The sequence below is a fragment of the Lissotriton helveticus genome, chromosome 3_1 (assembly GCF_964261635.1).
Source record: "Lissotriton helveticus chromosome 3_1, aLisHel1.1, whole genome shotgun sequence".
NCBI classification, from domain to species: domain Eukaryota; kingdom Metazoa; phylum Chordata; class Amphibia; order Caudata; family Salamandridae; genus Lissotriton; species Lissotriton helveticus.
In genome coordinates, this window is record NC_136061.1 from 1,159,881,196 (window position 1) to 1,159,897,711 (window position 16,516).

The 16,516-nt window shown below is 45.4% G+C and overlaps 1 protein-coding gene across 2 annotated transcripts in view; it reads right to left on the bottom strand.

Annotated features, from left to right (window-relative positions):
• The window catches only part of LOC144823334 (mitogen-activated protein kinase kinase kinase 6-like), a 1,091,718-nt gene that overhangs the window by 189,213 nt on the left and 885,989 nt on the right, over nt 1–16,516 (bottom strand). For both annotated transcript variants that reach the window (XM_078681777.1, XM_078681776.1), the window contains exons 23-24: nt 1,983–2,168; nt 959–1,064 (exon numbers count right to left, since the gene is read on the bottom strand). In XM_078681777.1, the coding sequence (XP_078537903.1) occupies nt 959–1,064; nt 1,983–2,168 (292 nt within the window). The remainder of the gene's footprint in view (nt 1–958; nt 1,065–1,982; nt 2,169–16,516) is intronic.

The following is a 16,516-nucleotide window of genomic DNA, read 5'->3' on the forward strand; positions in this document are numbered from 1 at the left end:
ACTATCCATATCGGTTCCTTCTCTTTATGGCCATGTCAGTTGCCCGATTGTGTATTGCTTCCATGTGGCTGAACCCTGAGGCGCCCTCATATGAAATGTGGCGCGCAAAGTTCTATAATGTATTCCATCTAGAATTTAATCTTTATCGCATCAAGTCATTAAAGAAAAAGCAACTAGGGATTAAGATTTGGCAACCCATGATACATCATATGGAAAGTGAATGTCCAGATTAGTGTTCCCGTCTTTGTTATGATTTATTTTTGAATTATTGTTTAATTATCCTGTTGTCTGTAATGTTTGGTCTTCTTGGTTTTCCTCTTTCCCTTGCAGCACTCTGTACAATTAATTGATTTAGATATGTCTTGTATTTGCTATAATTATGCTATGAACTGAATGACAATAAAAATAAAAAAGTAAGGAAGCATTTTTGAACGACAATCCAAGAGACAAATAAAAAGGCAATGGGTGGGCTTTCAGCCCACAGACCGAATACAGCATTTCTCGAAAAGGCAGCGCATATGCTGAATAGGCCAGACCTATAAACTATGTCCCCTGGCTGACAGGGCTCTGAGAGTATCAGAGACAGACTCTCACAATACCACACACCAAATCCTTAAAGGCCATGCAAGCCATGGTGTTTCCAATACTTCATTCCCCAAGTCAAGTTGAATTCAGTAAAAAACATAGATCAAACTGTAGTAAGTAATTCCTCTTGTATATTAAGTTGCATGCTGGGAAAACTCCTTTGTGTCCTTATTCAGCCAAGGATATCTTTAGCAAGTGAAGCTGCTTTCAACTAGACTATCAAATTGACCATGCAAACAGCTACAAAAACAAAGTCTTAAACCTCTTAATATCTCTGTATCTCAATGATTTCCACTGTTCTCTATCTGGATGAGGTTACTGTTTTCGCATGGTAAAATGTCAATAAGTCAATATGTCAATAAATGAAAAGTACCTGTGACCATGACAGTCAGAGTTGCCTGCACTGCCTGGCAGATCAGGTTGTCCAGTGCAAAGACCCAGTGTGGTTTGATATGATGCTTCCGTAATACGAGTTTCACCTAGAGGATTCAAAAAAACCACAACAGTATTATCTAGCAGAAAAATAAAGCATCCACTGAAAATGCCATGCATGGGCAGCAGTACCATTGGCTTCACTAATGCACACTGAACAAATACAGTGAAGGCAGGAGCAGTGCAGTCCTTACTAACTCATCGAACCACTATAACATAGAAGTCAGCAAAAAATCGTTCATGAAAAGACACACACTACAGGTGTCACAGACGCAGTAGAGCAAGAATTTTACACACTGAGGAGAAAAAGCAGGGGAAGCAGCAGTGACAGCATCACAAAGCGGTAGCAGGGTAAGCTAGAGCAGCAACAAATGTAGGCTCCGTGTACACTATGGTACAGTATGAGCAGCAATGCAAGCTCCATTAACACAATGAAAAGAAACAGAATGCAGAACTAGAGTACAAACTTCCTATCAGCAAATAAGAGAAATTATGGCAAATGCAATGAAAGGTGGCAACTCGTACAATGGATGCAGTACTGGCAACATCAATGCAAAGTTCCATCTCTCACTCACATACACAACTGCTGGGGCAGGGACTGCTGTTGTGAGAGTACCAACGATGAAGAAACACTAGCACCAACAAAAATACATAGAACATGAACAACACTGGGAACAACAGAGAAAGCTTAGCTAACATAAAAAGTATGGTGATCGGTAGTGCAAGTTTAACTCACACAATTACGTGACTCAATAGACCAATCCACAGCAAGTGTGTGAAGCACTATCACGTCTCAGGACATAAAAAGAAAAGCAAAGGGAAAATGACTTTTCTAGAAACATTAAATTAAGTGTGAGGCATCTAGACAGGTTAAATAATTAGTTGCATGGCATATGTGCAATATATCAGCAGTTAATCAGTTAGATTATTAGTGTGAGAGAGTTCTCGGCTTGTTCACTACTCACAACTTCTTGGAAGCTGAACAGCAATCCCTGGGTGCTAGAGAGGGTAAGTCCATCTACGTGAAGCCGAGCCCGCAGATGGAGAAGGTCCTGAGTCAGCTTTGTGCAATCCGGGGACCCAGTATAGTTGTTTAGAAGGCACACAAGCTCAGAAACATGATCCCTGGAGAGCTGCGTCCCATCAGAACTCTGAGAGAAGAGAGTAAGAGAGATTCAGAAAGTTACACAGTGATAGATTAAAACATAAGAAATTAGGAAAGAGAGCAAAGGGGAAAGCAAACAAAATGGAGTGGGAAATAAAGTGAGTTGGAAACAGTAGGAACATTACACATTTCGAAAATCCGCAGCAACAGTACTGGTAAAAAACAATCTTGTGCAGCATGGCATCTACATTATGGTGGCACTTAAGGGAAAGTACCATAGCTAGCATCGATAGCTCACAATACGAAGCTTCATGCATCTGTGTGTTGCCTTTTATCAAACAATGGAAAACAGGTTCATGCAATTCAGCATCTAATGTTGGATTACACAAAACTGTTGGCTTGTTCAGTGGTGCGCTATCTATAGCAGACGGCTGATATTAGGACATTACAAACAAATCAAAATGTAGTTTGGAAAATATATATACCCCAATACATCACCCATTCAGCTATGTTGTAAACTCCTCCCCGCTAAACCTCCCTCATTTCGGGCACCCACAACAGGCCTTACCGCAAATGCATCCTGCACCTCTCCCAATCCAATGACATCCAGATTGTTAACCTCTGTGCTGTGCACCAATCGGTTGCCTAGTAGCTAGGTTAGTGCTATATCTATCTATCTATCTATCTATCTATCTATCTATCTAACTATCTATATACCTATATGCAATAAATAAATGCACAAAAACCTAACAAACTTATGAGCTATGCAGCAAGAGAAGGGAAAGCCAATGAGTCGAAGATGTTTTACAATATCAATGAGTTTGGGTTTTCTTGACATGTCCATATAGTTATAAACACTTTCTTTGCATGTTTTACCACAAAAAGAGCAACACATGCCAAAGGTTTATAAAATTACATTCATTATGTAATGGAAATGAAACCTGGAACTAAACCTTTGGATCATTGGCTATGTTCCTAGGGCAAAGCTTGATGTAACCAACTAGAAGATGTAACTCATTATCTGAGAGATAATATAAAGTCTTTAAACTGTGAATAATTCATAGAAATTTCTTTTTGTCACAGGTGAATGTTCAATTTGACATTGTAGGTAGCTGGCTCTGTATATACCATACCAAAATGAGGTATAGTGTGCACAGGGTCCTGGGGAACCCCAAAGGTAGGCAGAGGTAAAAGTAGACAGGATCTTACTCTCAATTTGTGTTAGTTATGGGCGAGCTGTAAAGCTTTATCAGACGGTAGTGTTAAGCATTTTTTGTACACACTCAGCCAAGAAATGATGTCATACACTCAAAGAATGAACTCCAACCAATTTGTTTGTATCAAAAATATTATTTAGTTATTTTATTTCTGGAACAAAGCCAAGCATGGTGCAGGTAAGTGAAATAATACTTTGCAAAATCGTATGCAGTGATTTACAGTTGAATGCAGGTTCAAATGCAGTTGGTTGAATTACAGGTAAATCAACAGTTCAAAATTACTTTTCAGTTACTTTACAGATTACGGTGCACTTTACTTTTTAGGTTACTTTTGCTAATCAGTGTGAAATGCCTAGATATCACACAGACATTTCCTAGACAAAAGGTAAGTAATTCAATTTTAGTACATTTGCAGTGTTTGTAGGGTTCATACAAACCAAGTCCACACTTAAAACCCTCAGGGGCACTAGGGCGGCTGTGTGCTGAGCCCAATGTTGTTCAATGAAGGACAGGGGGCCTTCGGTTGGTGGCTTCTCACGAGCAGGCCACAAGGTTGTGATAGCAAAGTTCCTAGACTTAGGCTCATGGCAAAGGGGGATCCGATTTAGTACCCAAGTTGCACCTGCAGAGGCACAGCGACAGCAGGCTGCTGGTTTGGAGTTGGGTGCCCTGTTTTGATTGGGGATTCTCAGGTTGCAACAAAGGCTGCAGACTTGGGGACGAAGAACTTCTGGGGGTGACCACCGGTTGGAGAGGTAAGCAGAGATGGCTAGGGATACTGGGACACCAAAGGCCGTGGGACGTCTAGTGCAGGGGTTTCTTTAGGTGTCAGGTTTTTCTTTCCAGCTCCGGTCACTGGATCCTCCAGAAAGGGGCTGCAGGCATCGTTTGGTGATTCGAGGCAGGTCAGAATTCACCAGGTCAGGATCGCAGGGAAGACCTCCTCGTGGTGTGGGGCCACTCGAACCCTAGGCGTCGGGTGCAGAGTGATACAGACTTGCAGATTTGGCCAGACCCAAAGTCTATGTGTGAGCAAATCCGGTGTTCACGGGGAACAAAGTATTGCTTTTTGAAGGCAGTGCAGGTCCTTCTGTTTCTTGAGAGCAGCTGGTTGCAGGACACACAGGGATTTCACTGGCGTAGGTTTGCAGTGTGAAAAGGCTGGTAGGGCTGGGGCCAAGTAAGTGGGCGTCGTCCTCTTCTTAGTTCAGCACAGCTTCTTGGGTCCTCCTCCTCTTCTTCTGGTCGGTTCTTGTCTGAGGAGGTAAGGTTCGGGGTTGCCCTTAAATACTAGATTTAGGCACATTACAGGTGAGTAAAGGTCGGGACCAATGGGTCCTTCCTTGGAGTGGGTACCCCCTATTATGCCACCCTCCGGTGGGAGGGTGGCATATGCTTCTTTCTGGTTGGCTGGTCCCCCCCCCCCTGTAAAATGGCAGGTTCTGAGAGTTGAGCTTCACCTTGCCTCCCTTACCTGAGGGGTGGTGATGGCAAAGGAGGGCACACCTCCCTTCCTCACTTGGTTTTAACCGCAGATTCTCCCACCCACTGAGAGGGCCCGAATCGGAGGGGTCCAGTTGCTGAAAGCAGCAAATGGCTGGGATAGCTCACAAAAGCGGCAAGCCTTTGAAGCTTCTCCTTCATAGACCCAGACCACCCTGGGGGATGAGGCTTGGCACCTTGTCCCAGGTTGTGCATTGTTTCAGAACCCTGAGAGCAGCAGGTCAGTCATTAATACTTTTATTCGATTTCGTTAAAAACCATAAAGGAGTGGATAAAACACTTAGTAAAAATGGTTAAAAGATGGGGGCTAAAAAAGTACAAAGGGTCGAGAGCAGCAGGTTCTCAACCCAGGAGTCCACAAACATGTCTGTTGGCTGGTGAGCAGCCACTTAGCCAGGACAGGAGAGAGGCCACGTTTTTCAGGTGGCATCTCTCAAAAGGCCCTCTGTGTGCATTTTTTATTAAATCCCAGACTGGCGTCAGTGTGGGTTTAATGTGCTAAGAAGTTTGATACCAAACTTCCCAGTTTTCAGTAAAGCCATTATGATACTGGGGAGTTCGTAATGACAAACTACAAGCACCATAAACTCGTAATGGCATTACTGTACTTACAATGTCTAAGAATTGATTTACACACTGTAGGGGTACAGGGCTCATGCACCTGTACCCTAACCACTGGTATAGTGCATCCAGCTAGAGGGGTGGCTGACCTATGCCAGGGCACTGTGTTGTAGGCATGGCACACAGGAATGTGTTCAAAATAGTGTTCAAGTCAATGTGTACTTGAATAACTATGCACAGCTAGGGGGGGGGGAGAGAGAGAAAGAGAGAAAAGAAAAATATATATAAAAAATATAAAAATATATATATAAAGTCGAAATGAAACATTGATTCCGAAAAAAGACCTGCAGGAGGAAACAGATACAAGGGAACCGATCAGAATGATACTCACGTACACAAAAGAAAGCCATAAGATAAGAAAGACATTGGCAAAATACTGGCACATTGTGCAAAAAGATCCCGACATTGGTAAGGATCTTGGCAAATATCCAAAGTTGACTTTTAGAAAAGTGCCATCCCTGTCCGACAAATTGGAAAATAGCCACTTTGAGAATAAGAAGAAATCAAAGGACTGGCTGCAAAGGAGACAACTTGGTTTTACAAAATGTAGCCATTGTAAGGCATGCCAAGTGGGAAGAAACCTGTCAAAACTAAAAGATCCAATGGGAAAGATCTTCAATGTGGAGAGCACAATCACATGCAAGACAACACATGTTGTATATCTACTGCAATGTTTTTGTGGTAAGAGATATATTGGAAGTACGATTTGCTCATTGAACAAAAGAATATTGGAACACATCCGAGCAATAGAAAATTGTGATCTCAAGTATGCAATGGCCAAACACATGCTGACCCATGACAAGGAGACATGGAAAAATATAACCTACAGTGGGCTGGCAACAGTACCATTAAAAGAAAGAGGGGGAAATAGACTAATGACAATACGTCGTCGAGAATCTAGACTAATCATTCGATTTAAAACAAAGATCCTTTATGGATTGAACGGGGATGAAGAACTTTATGTGCACCTTTGATTTGAACTCTCTTCGTGAAAACTGGTTAATACCAATGAATGTATTGGAAAACGTATATCTGTCATAGATTGAAGGCACTAAGTCCTAAAATACCTTTATGTATATGCACAAAAATTAAGAGCATAGTTGAAGCAAGAGAATGTGATATGGAATGGTTGTATGCAATGATATAACAGATGTTAGAAAGCATACTAAACTTTGATTATGATTCATATGCATATAATAGAATGAGGGCACTGAGTCCTGTAAATAGCCTGCGAACGCAACAAATATTTTGCCACACGGGCATAAATAACTGACACGCAAGGCAACAAAAGATGTTAAAATGCATATAGTAATCAGAGAGTCGCTGAGAAACTCTTGCCTTAAGCTATAAAAGCGCCGCAGTTACAAAGATTTTGGTTATAAATGAACTGTGACTAAATATACGTTTCAAACACCTTGCCAGATATAAGAAAAGGTAATCAAGCACTACATTATGCCATGTGAAAAGTAAGAAAATAATTGAAAAAAAAGAACATTTTGGTAAAAAGTAACTACCATAACCATAATGCATTATTACAATGCAGATATGATGAACTGGTATAAAAGTCTGAAAGTGAAGTAGGACAAATGTTTGTAACCGTGACCAAGATCTAGTGATCGAAACGCGTAGGTTGTTATGCTGTGATGGCACAATGACAAAATAAAACCTGCTAATGAGATATTCCTGGACGAGTATAACTGTTTGGTGGTGAATATATATTATATATATATATATATATATATATATATATATATATATATATATATATATATATATATATATATATATATATATATATATATATATATATATATATATATATATATATATATATATATATATATATATATATATATATATATATAATAGGTGCAATGGTGCTGCAGCCCTTGGAGGCATTCCCTCGCCACAGTGCCCTTGGTACCTATGGTGCCATTTACAAGTGTATGACATGTGGCCAAAGAGTGCCAATTGGGTTTTGCATTACTGCAGTTTTAGGGAAAGAACATAGGCCCTGAATACCTGGTTGGCAGGAACCCAGGGCACACTTAGTCAAATTACAACAACAATTTGACAAAATGTGGGGGCAACCATGCAAAAAGAGGGCACTTTCTTACACTACCCCCTCCCCAAACGAAAGAAGATGAGACTAACCTTTCCCTGGCGAGTCTTCATTCTCTAAGTGGAAGTGGAAGTACCTGGAAAGTCCATCTACATTTGCATGGGCAGTCCCAGGTCTATGTTCCACTGTAAAGTCCATTACCTGTAGGGAGATTGACCACCTCAAATGTTTAGGATTTTCACCTTTCATTTGCATTAGCCATTGGAGAGGTATGTGGTCAGTTTGAACTTGGGAGTACCAAACAAGTATGGTCTCCGCTTCTTCAGGAACCTAACCACAGTAAAGGCCTACCTTCAACGCAGCTCCCTGCGGAGTAACCTGCTTAGAAAAGCAACAGGTTGGTCTTAGCCTTAATCATTGGTCTGGGATAGGACCGCTCCTATCCCTAGCTCTGGGGTATCAGTCAGCACAATTAACTGCTTGGTATAGTCTGGAGCCTTGAGAATTGGTGCTGAGCACATTGCCTTTTTCAGGGTGTCAAAAACCTTTTGACAGCTGATTTTCCAGTTTACCTTTTTGGGCATCTTCTTGGAGGTGCATCACAATGGACCCATATCACTTTACGAACCTCCTGTAGTACCTAGTCAAGCCAAAGAATGCCCTGGCATGGGTCTGGGTTGCTGTAGCTACCCAGTCCAGGATGGCCTGGATCTTGGGCTGTAAGGGTTGCACTTTGCCTCCACCAGCAAGGTGGCACAAGTATACCACTATTCCCTGCCCTATATGGCATTTGGATGCCTTGATAGTTAGGCCTGCAGTTTGCAGAGCTTTTAAAACCTTACACAGGTGGATCAGATGATCCTTCCAGGTGGAGCTAAAGACAGCAATATCATCTAGATATGCGGCACTAAAGGCCTCCAATCCAGCAAGGACTTGATTCACCAACCTTTGGAAGGTGGCAGGGGAATTCTTTAAGCCAAAAGGCATAACAGTAAACTGGCCATCAGGTGTGGAGAATGCGGTCTTTTCTCTTGCTCCTGGTGCCATGCCAATCTGCCAGTACCTTGCAGTGAAGTCAAAGGTACTTAGAAATGTGGCTGCACCCAATTTGTCTATCAACTCATTAGCTCTTTGGATAGGGTGAGCATCTGTCTGTAGGAAAGTGGGTTTCTGTTGCAGTAACCCCCCACACACATTTTGCCAGACTACTGATGCACTTTTTCTTGGTGTGCCTTGTGTCCCTGCCAATCAGGTTCCCAGGGCCTGTGTTCCTTCCCTCAAACTAACCCAATTGGCATCTCCAGCCAAAGGTCAGCCCCTGGTAAATGGTACCACAGGTACCCAGGGCCCTGTAACCAGGGAAGACCTCCAAGGGCTGCAGCACTTATTGTGCCATCCTTAGAGGCCCTGTAGCATTACACAAATACACACACTGCCTTTGCAGGATGCGTGTTTTGGTGCAGAACAAAGTGAAGAGTCGACATGGCACACATCCCTATGTGAACATCACAACAAGGAGCGAAGTATCCACTCTGGTACAGTGCACAGCCTGTAGAGTTATTCACCAAGTATGTTTGTCAAAAATGAAAATGCTACTTACCAATATGCATCTGTTCTTGGCATTTAGAGTTGCTGTGAGAAGTTGGCCTGATGTATGATGTCTCCAATTCTGGGGGCACCTTATATCAGTCCAAACAATCCCTTATGGTGGTGGTTGTAAGTCAACCTTAAAGACAAGCTATCCTAGAGGTAGCATGGACTAAGCAGCCTAAAGGCTTAACTCAAGAGGACATGTGAGGCCAGCTGTTTTACCATATGCAATCCTGTAATATCAAATGAAAGGACACCACACAAGTTATATATTATAAAAATCTATGTATTTATTCTCAGAATAATCCCCTGTAAGCTTTATGAGTATAGAAGCGCAAGCGTTTAAACAAAAGCACAGTATAACATATGAAAGTTGCACAGTTATGGATGAGGCCGGTGGCCACTCAAACCATATATCAAAAAAGTGGTATAAGTATCACTAATCGATCAGGGGTAACGCCTAGGGCCTTGGGAATCGCTGGGACTACACTAGACTAACAGCAGTTAGGACGGGAGTAGCCCGCGGGATTCGGGTGCAGCGCTAAAAGCACACGCATACACCAATGCAAAGTCAATGGTGCGTAAAAGTTATCGAGTTACAGTTTTAAGAGTCTTCCGACTGGACTAGAAGGACAAAACTTTAGACTTAGACACTAGAGGTGTAAACCACTACAGGAGCACCGGCGTTCAAGAGTTACCTCACCCACAGGAAGCGGATGCACAGGTGCAAAGATGTGTCTGGTTTCGTCACGAAGATCTAGGGTGCCTGGAGATGAAGATGCTGCAGGCGTCCAGAAGAGAAGTGTCCGGTGTGATCCAAGGGTGGATCGAAGATGTAGAGTACCTGAAAGCAGAGGGGACAGAGTCTGGGTCACTAGCCAGTGACCAAGAAGGAACCAGGAAGGAACCAGGCAATGTCGGGCGCAATCAGGTCGTTGTCGTGAAGCTTGTCTCCGCTGAAACGTGGTCTCTGGGGCACCGAGGATGTCCTGGAGTGAATCACGAGCTGTTCCACGAAGGCTCTCGCTGTCGGCGGTGTCGGCTTCCGGATAGGAGTCAACAGGCCTTGCCAAAGGCAACCCACGCAGGATTCGAAGATCGCTTCTTACTCGGACCAGCAAGGTCTGAGCGGGTGCTCCTTTTCAGGGGAGCGTGGGCCAGTCTGGAGCAACCAGACTAGCAGAGCAAATTCAAAGGTTCGTCGGTACTGGGGCCACTAGCCAACGGGCAAGCGACCGGACCAACGCGTCGAGCAGGAAAATGCAAAAGGGCCCAATGCAGCACTCGATGAGTGTGGAGGGGTGAGCTTCGGTGCAAAAGCTGCTCGGGGCTGGAGCTTCTCAAACTCCAATGCACAGCTTCGAGGGTGTCTCGGATGCTGCACGGTCAGTGCTTCGTAGTTTTTCCAAGATGGCCGGCCCCACGCTTCAGGTCGCCTCCACGGGTCTCAGCTCTGCAGGGACTGTGGATCGGGCTGTTAGAAGGCAGGCACGCTGGGTCTTGCCGATCTCTGTCACTCGAGTTCCGGCGGGAACTGCAACAAAGCAAACGTCGAGGTGCTGGATGGTGCCTGTTTGCACAGGGTGGTCACTCCTTGACCACAAGGGAGATTCTTCAGTCTTCCACGTCGAGTCGGATGTCGAAGGGTCCAGAGTTTCGTTTCATAAGTTTCAGTCAGGATAATCTGATGTGCATCTGCACAGCTCCTACCTTTATTCCAAATCAAGGGGCTGGATTACCTGTTAGGTCCCTCCTATGGGTGGGACCCAGGAAGGTGGTGGTTACACCCCTTTCCCTTTGTCCAGTTTCGCGCCAGAGCTGGGGCTGGAGTGCCCCAGAACCGGTTTGACTGGATTTTGCATGGGACACCTTATGTGCCCCAGGCAGTGTCTAGTTTCTTTCAACCCTCCCTGCTCCAATCCACTATCTCCTGTCTGGGGAGGTGTAGCACCTCCCTGTGACAGGAAACCCTTTGTCCAGGCATCCCCTGCCAAGTTTCGGTCAGCAGCAGGAGGTCAGACTTGTGTCGGGGCAGCAGCATCCATTTTGTGATGCTGAGGCTCTGGTTAGGATTAACCGCGTTTAAAGCAAAGTAACATGTCTTCTCCCTCTAGAAGGGTGGAATGCTACCCCCGTCGCCAGAGCTGGCGAGGGGGTAGTATTCCAAAGTGTATGAAACCAAACACGACATGTTTTGATAAAGCCAAACCAAAGTTAGCATTAACCGCGAGGATTATAATGCACTTAAGAGTATATGGTATGGCAGTATCACTGGAACAGCAGTAAGGAAATGGTTCCGAACACTACAGACAGGCTCAGCTCATGCTGGAGCCCCATCTCACATAAAAACAAGCACTCTGCCTCCAGGATTGTAAAGGCCTTCCATAGGAGTGACTTATAGGTGCATATGTGTCCAGATATAGGTATACTATATCTAAGCAAGGGGTGAGTACACCACCTTGCCCCAGCTGTGTGAACAGCCAGTTGTGTCGCTTTGGATGACCAGCTAGGGGTGGCAAAAGATATGCTGCAGCCCCTGGTAGGCCTTGGATGCACCTATGCCCTGGGCACCTATAGTGCACTGTACAGGGGCTGATATGGTGACCCAATCCAATTTAGTTATGCACCTAGGGTACATGGAGTCCATTTAAAGAGAGAGCAGATAGCCTGGGGCCCTGATTAGCAGGATCCCAGGCCAACTAAGTCGAAAACCAGCTAAACAATAGGCAACAAATCTGGGGTAACCATAGTCAGGTATCCACCTTCCTACATAGCCCCCCTCCCCAAACGAAAGGAGATAAGGCTATCCTTGACCAGGTAAACCTATATTGCCTAAGTGGCCATATAAGGAAGTACCTGCACTAGCATGGTTACCCCCTGTTTCATGGTCCACTAAGCAATCCCTCACCCTAGGGGTATCAGAGGGTTTCCCCCATAGGGAATCACTACCTGTGGTGTCTTTTGGCAAAGTAAAAGGCTGGTGTTGAGATGGAGTACTGAAGTGAGGCTCCACTAATGTAGGGCTCAGCTTCCTCCAATCCTCTTCCACCATGTGTGCCTTTCTTTCCTTGACTGAGTTGCACTGTGCTCTCAGGGTCAACCTCTGGCTGCCTACAGCTGGAGGCTGGGTCCCTTCTGTTGGCTTACTGGGGGACAGGTCAGGTTTGGGGCCCCAGGTTTGGCTGTGCCCAACAGTGTCCATTTGGGGGAGGTCCCTAACTAGTGGTAAGGGGGATCCCTCAGGAACTTTTAAAGTTTTTACCTTGCTAGGGCTGCTAGCTTTGGTGCCCCTAATCTGCTGATGGGGGTGTTTTATTTGACTGGGGGCCCTTTGGGGCTCACTGACCTCCTTGACCTCTGCAGCCCTGGGCTGACTGAGGCAGGGTAGAGAAGGGCAGGTTACCTGCTCCAGACTGGGTCCCACCTTGGAAGGGTCCACTGACATCAGGGGCTCTGCCAGGCTAGGCCTGACTACCTCTGGGGCAGTTCCTTCACAAGGGGTAAGATCAGTTCCCTGAGGAGGCTGATCCTTTCCTAATGTCTGGTAGGAGGGAGATTTCTCTTCCTCCTCAATGCTCTCTGTTTGTGTGGAGTGATCCATAGTTTCAGGCTTCACAACACATGAATCAGTTTGAGTTTGAGCTGTGGCCATCACAGCCCCACCAACCTTTTCAGGAAGAGACTCAGTTTGGGTATGGGCTGTTACCATCACAGCCCTGCTAATCGGTTCAGGAAGGGATTCTGCTGAAGATGGGGCTGAGTCTTGCACAGCCCTACCAACCTTTTCAGGAAGGACATCTTGGATTGGGGCTGTAGCCATCACAGCCCCACTAACCTTTCCATGGACATTTACCATTTTAGAATGAGTTTCTTGTTCAACCTCAGCCCAGGCTGAGATTTCTAAATCATTCCCAAGTAGACAATCTACAGTCAAGTTTCCGGACACTGCCACTCTCTTTGGGCCAGTGACACCTCCCCAGCTGAGATTTACCACTGCCATGGGATGATTTTTCTGCACTCCATCAATATTAGTCACCTGATATGTGGCACCAGGTAAAAGTTGCCTTGAGGGGACTAGATTCTCAGTCACCATAGTGATACTAGCCCCTGTGTCTCTGTAGGCCTAAACTTTTTGACCATTGATGATGGGCTCTTGCCTATACTTGCTCAACGTGTTTGGGCAATCAGTGAAGTTGGCAAACCCCATGCCATTCTCATAGACAAGAGTATCTGTATTAGGGGACCTGGTTAGGCCAGAGTCCACCTGAGTTCCAAAAGTAAACCCACCCAAATTCTTGGGGGTACTCCCACCACCTGGGGGATTACTACTAATAGTAACAGGAGGTGTTGGAGCTTTACTTGGAGGAATATTTTCTTTATTGCTATTCTTTGAACAACAGCTGTCTGTTTTCCAGTGGCCAGGCTTTTTACAAGCATGGCAATAAGGTTTCTTCTGGTCAGAGGAAGTGTTTTGGGACCCACCCCCATCCTTGGAGTTTTGGGGCCCTGGGGGAGACTTTTCTTTAGATTTATCCCCACCCTTCTCTTGAGCCTTGGAAGTATCCTTCTTTTGGTCATTACCCTGATTCTTAGGCCTAATCCTGGTTCTGACCCATTTGTCTGCCCTCTTACCCAATTCTTGTGGAGAGGTCAGATCTGAGTCACCCAGGTGCTGGTGCAAAAGCTGGTTCTGACAATTACTTAGGATCTGCTCCCTCATAATCAAATTATACAATCCTGTATAGTCATGTACTTTGCTGCCATGTAGTCAACCTTCCAGAGCCTTAGTAGCACAATCTACAAAATCAGTCCAGTCCTGAGTCTGAGCTTTTGGGGTATCTCTGAACAACAACCTGTATTGCTCAGTGGTTAAGACAAACCCATCAATGAGAGCACTCTTCAGGACTGTGTAGTTTTTAGCATCCTCAGATCTAACTGTGAGGAGCTTATCTCTCCCTTTCTCAGAAAAGGAGAGCCACAAGATTGCTGCCCACTGATCTTGGGGGACCTGCTGTACCATGCAGGCCCTCTCTAGAGCAGTTATCCATTTGTGGATATCATCCCCATCTCTGTAGGGGGAACAATCTTTTTCAGGTTTCTATGGTCATAGGACCTGTCTTTATCCTTAGGGATAATGCTGCCACCAATGGGAGTCTCCCCACATAATCTTTGTTCTCTTGCAAAGGCAAGCTTAGCTTGGGCCAGGGCTACTTCCTCCCTTTCTATTTGGAGTCTAACAGCTCTCATCCTGGCCTTATGCTCTTTCTTCTGAGGGGAAGTCATTCCTCTCTGAGATTCTCTTGAGGCACTAGTAATGTGAGAATCCCTGGAAGGATTTCTCTCTCTCCTATTGCCTGGGAGAATTCTGCTATTGGGTCTGGAGAAGTGCCCTTCTCCATTCCCATGTAGGACTAAGTTGGCTTGGCTAAGCCTTACCACTGGTACCTGGGTATTACTCTGATCCTGATCTGAATCTTCACCTTCTGATTCAGGGTCCACCTCCTCATCTTCTACTTCAGGCGTGGTGTTCTTAGTATCTGGGGGATTCACTCATTCTCCTGACCCTGAGGGGACTGTTCTGCCTTTCTCAAGATCATCCTTCTCCAGGATGGCTATCAGGACAGGAATGGTAGGGTTGTGACCCTTTTTCAGCTTCCTTGCAGTGCACAAGGCACTCAAGTCTCTATGGCTGAATTTGTCATAGCTGGAGGTTGCCTGTGGAGGGTCAACCACCACAGGTAGAGAGCTTGGAGCTTCACCTGTGCCAGACATGACTCTAGTGAGGTGTAAGTGATGCACCTACCTACACTAAGTGTTTTCCTACTGTACCTTGCTAGTGAGTTGTAGTCAGGGTGTGCTAGCCCTTCTACCTACAACTACTAAGTTCAGTATAACTTAAATATGCTAAGCTTTGTTTATATGTACCTATGGTACTTAATGTGATCTTTCAATTTGATAAAAGATTGCAAAGGTAAAACAACAACAAGCTCAAATCCGCACCGCTGCTCACCAATGTGAGAAGTTGGCCTGATGTATGATGTCTCCAATTCTGGGCGCACCTTATATCAGTCTAAACAATCCCTTATGGTGGTGGTTGTAAGTCAACCTTAAAAACAAGCTATCCTAGAGGTAGCATGGACTAAGCAGCCTAAAGGCTTAACTCAAGAGGACATGTGAAGCCAGCTGTTTTACCATATGCAATCCTGTAATATCAAATGAAAGGACACCACACAAGTTATATATTATAAAAATCTATGTATTTATTCTCAGAATAATCCCCTGTACTCTTTATGAGTATAGAAGCACAAGCGTTTAAACAAAAGCACAGTATAACATATGAAAGTTGCACAGTTATGGATGAGGTCGGTGGCCACTTAAACCATATATCAAAAAAGTGGTATAAGTATCACTAATCGATCAGGGGTAAGGCCTAGGGCCTTGGGAATCGCTGGGACTACACTGGACTAACAGCAGTTAGGACGGGAGTAGCCAGCGGGATTCGGGTGCAGCGCTAAAAGCACACGCATGCACCAATGCAAAGTCAATGGTGCGTAAAAGTTATCGAGTTACAGTTTTAAGAGTCTTCCCACTGGACTAGAAGGACAAAACTTTAGACTTAGAGACTAGAGGTGTAAACCACTACAGGAGCACCGGCGTTCAAGAGTTACCTCACCCACAGGAAGCGGGTGCACAGGTGCAAAGATGTGTCGGGTTTCGTCACGAAGATCTAGGGTGCCTGGAGATGAAGATGCTGCAGGCGTCCAGAAGAGAAGTGTCCGGTGTGATCCAAGGGTGGATGGAAGATGTAGAGTACCTGAAAGTAGAGGGGACAGAGTCTGGGTCACTAGCCAGTGACCAGGAAGGAACCAGGCAATGTCGGGCGCAATCAGGTCGTTGTCGTGAAGCTTGTCTCCGCTGCCACGTGGTCTCTGGGGCACCGAGGATGTCCTGGAGTGAATCACGAGCTGTCCCACGAAGGCTCTCGCTGTCGGCGGTGTCGGCTTCCGGATCGGAGTCAACAGGCCTTGCCAAAGGCAACCCACGCAGGATTCGAAGATCGCTTCTTACTCGGACCAGCAAGGTCTGAGAGGGTGCTCCTTTTCAGGAGAGCGTGGGCCAGTCTGGAGCAACCAGACTAGCAGAGCAAATTCAAAGGTTCGTCGGTACTGGGGCCACTAGCCAACGGGCAAGCGACCGGACCAACGCGTCGAGCAAGAAAATGCAAAAGGGCCCCACGCAGCACTCGATGAGTGTGGAGAGGTGAGCTTCAGTGCAAAAGCTGCTCGGGGCTGGAGCTTCTCAAACTCCAATGCACAGCTTCGAGGGAGCCTCGGATGCTGCACGGTCAGCGCTTCGTAGTTTTTCCAAGATGGCCGGCCCCACGCTTCAGGTCGCCTCCAC